This window comes from Lolium perenne, chromosome 3 (genome assembly GCF_019359855.2).
Source record: "Lolium perenne isolate Kyuss_39 chromosome 3, Kyuss_2.0, whole genome shotgun sequence".
Lineage (NCBI taxonomy): Eukaryota > Viridiplantae > Streptophyta > Magnoliopsida > Poales > Poaceae > Lolium > Lolium perenne.
Genome location: NC_067246.2, coordinates 188,320,827 through 188,324,036, shown reverse-complemented (window position 1 = coordinate 188,324,036; position 3,210 = coordinate 188,320,827). Strand labels below are relative to the sequence as shown.

The following is a 3,210-nucleotide window of genomic DNA, read 5'->3' as shown; positions in this document are numbered from 1 at the left end:
CAAGCTACAATTGTGTACTCTGTGAAGGAGTACAAGAAACACAACAACTTTTTTGGGACTGCGATTTTGCACAGCAGTGCTGGAATTTTATTGTACCAGGAAAAAAATAGAGGAATTTCTTTCTATGATGAGGTCCACCTTACAGGAAAGCAAATACATCAAAAGATTCATATCAAAGTGACAATTCTAGGATGTTGGAACATCTGGAATGAAAGGAATCGGAAAATATTCAAGAATGAAAGAGCGTCCATTCAAAACTGGAAAAGACAACTACAAGATGATCTTGCTCTGGTTATACATAGAGCAAAGCAGGAGAAAGCCAGTATTCTTAAAGATTGGATACAAAATAATTTCCGAGTTCCGTTCTTCTTTAGTTCTTTTCCTTCCTTATGTAAGTATGTACATATTTTTATGATTAATGAATAATTACAAAGTCCTACTGTTTTAGCGTAAAAAAAGTGTCTACCTCTGCACGTATACTGCAGAAGTTTTTGCCATTTCATGCAGTAATTTTGAAACTCTGGAGAAGCATGTATTTTGCAACGAAACAATTACAGTTTGCAGGGTGTCAGTTTACTCTATTGTATGAACTGTAACAAGAACTAAAACAATAATCCATGCATCACATCTAGACCATGTCCTTCCCAAAAAGGGCTAGTGCAGAGTACACATTCTAATACAAAAAAAAAAAGGGAAACTAGGGGCACATCACAATTCACAAATAGAGAATATCTCTGGGTGAGCAATCCCAAAGCTAAACTGTATGCTTTTTTGGCAAATAATTCAAGCTTCTGTAGCTTCAAGCTTTAGAGAGGCTCTGTGCCAACACAAGCACTATTTACTACTCTCTCACCTTACTCATTTTCTGATTGGAACCTTCTGCTCTCTTGTGAAAATGCCTCTCAATCAGATTCAGATGCTGTATCGCCGTACCATTAACAGAGAAGTTAACAAAAGTGTGTAGAAGACGTAGCTGTTCAAAAGCCTGTCTATGTAAGCTACAACGGAATATGTATCTACTTAACCAACTAGAATGATTGGATGTGAACTTCATTCAAAGAATAGCCATCTGATGATGTATATCAGCAAGTCCATATGTGCAAACGATATGTAACTATGTACAGCTGCATTATTTACTGTACAGCAGCAAGCAATCTTAGTAAACTTTCCACTGTGCTTTTGTCACTGAAACTAACATACATGCTTAGCAGGGATTGCATCACGGATTTGGACAGCAGTAGGCCCTTTTTAACAATGCACGCATGCATTGCCTTCCCACATTGTACTGAAGCTGCAGTTTTCATAGCAAGAAGTGCTGCAGAAAATATTGTTGGACTTGGTGCAGGCTCTACTTCCTGCATCTTGCAGCACAGATTCATTACCTCACGGTGCATACCATTTCGAGATAAGCCGCTTATTAACAGGCTCCACGTGCGCAGATTGGGGCGTGTTTTTGTTAGTAGCATCTCATAAAAGACATCTAGAGCCTTATCGAACTGCTCATGACTCACTAAAGCTGAAATAACTGAATCCCAGCATGCTGCAGTTGGAGATGTGCCCTCAAGTTCCATCTGATATAAAAGCTTCAGAGCCTCACAACTCATGCCACGATCTGCGTAAGCAGAAATCATTGCTTTCCACATGACCATGTCTCTACAGCTCATGACATCGAATACCCGGCGTGCATGCTCAGTTCTTTCAGTACTCATATACAACTCTATCAGGCCACAAGCAACTGCTATATCTGATTCAAGGTTGTTTCTAACTGCATAGCCATGAGCAGCTCTGCCCATCTCCACGCTGCAGGATTTCACACAAGCCATGATAAGGGAAGCCAACGTCACACAATCAAACCTAAGGTCAGCCTGCAACATTCTCTGACAAGTGACAAAAGCCTTGTCGATCTGTCCATCCTGCAAATACCCAGCAATCATCAAATTCCATGTAACAGTATCTCTTTCCACCATCTGCTCAAACACCGCCTCTGCGGCCTCCACTAACCCAACCTTACAGTAAAAGTTGATGATCGAACTCCCCAAAATCACGTCCATCTCTAATCCGCTCGACACCGCCACGGCATGGCCCTGCCTTCCCCAGTCGGCAGCTTCAAAATCCGCCGATGCAGACAGAAAGCTAAGAAGGCTCACCCTCGTGGGCAGCACGCCCTCAACCCTCATCTGATAGAACAGCTCTACAGCATCATCAATTCTCCCATTGTTTATGTACCCCATCAACATGGAGTTCCAGGTCACCACGGTCGTCTCCGGCATTGCATCAAACACCTCCCTCGCATCGTCCACCTCACCGCACTTCCCGTAGAAGTCCACCAGGCTGCTCAGCACGTACACGCATTCCCCGAACCCCGCCTTCCATGCGTACCCGTGCAATGCTCTCCCGGCCTCGAGCATCCCGATCCCCGCGCACGCCTTTAGCACGTTGGGCACGACGAAGTTGTCCGCGGGGACGCCCGCCTCGAGCATGGCGACGTACCCGGCGAGGGCCCTGGCGTGCAGCCCGGCGCGGCTCCATAATCCGATGACGGCGGCCCACGCGAAGGCGTTCTTTTTAGGGAGCGCGTCGAACACGCGCTCGGCGTCGGCGAGCGCGCCGCAGCGGGCGTAGAAGACCGCGAGCTTGGTGCCGATGTAGGCGTGGCGCCAGTAGTAAGGCCCGCGCTTGACGGCAGCGGCGTGCACTTGTCTTCCTGCGCGGAGGGACCCCGCGGCGACGCAGCACTGCAGGAGGGATGCGTACACCTCCGGGCCGACGGCGACTCCGACGGCGGGGCTCGACTGGCTCTCGGCGCGGGAGACGAGGGCGAAGGCGTCCCGGAGGCTTCCGTGGTCGCTGCCGTGCTGGGAGAGGGAAGCGAGTGTGGCGTGGAGGGAGGCGGGGCGCGGGGCCTCGTGGGGTTTGGGTGGGTACGGAGTGGCGGGAAGGGGGAGAGGGAGCGTAGCCATGGCGGTGCCGCGCCATGGAGTTCAGAAGTGGAAGATAAGAGGGTAAGGGCCGTGATGACCGTGAGGTCGATGTTTCACCCACTAATGGGCCTCGTAGAATCTATGCTAGGCTAACTTTTTCTGTTTCACAGTTCTCTGGGCCTTATATGGGCTCTATGTATCATGACCCGAGTGCGATGCTAGATCATTGACTAAGAGCATCTCCAACAAACAGCCGCGCGGCAAAAAAACTACCGATTTGGCACGCGCG

At 48.6% G+C, this 3,210-nt stretch overlaps 1 protein-coding gene across 1 annotated transcript; it reads right to left on the bottom strand.

Moving 5' to 3' along the window:
• Nucleotides 1-323: 323 nt before the first annotated feature.
• On the bottom strand, nucleotides 324-3,010 carry LOC127342886 (pentatricopeptide repeat-containing protein At5g55740, chloroplastic). The gene has a single exon (XM_051368914.2). The coding sequence runs from the start codon at nucleotides 2,958-2,960 to the stop codon at nucleotides 1,134-1,136; it is 1,827 nt and encodes a 608-aa protein (XP_051224874.1). The 5' UTR covers nucleotides 2,961-3,010; the 3' UTR covers nucleotides 324-1,133.
• Between the last annotated feature and the right edge of the window lie 200 nt (nucleotides 3,011-3,210).

Bases quoted from the DNA above. Each gene is read 5' to 3' on its own strand.
- LOC127342886 (XM_051368914.2), bottom strand. From the start codon at position 2,960: ATGGCTACGCTCCCTCTCCCCCTTCCCGCCACTCCGTACCCACCCAAA.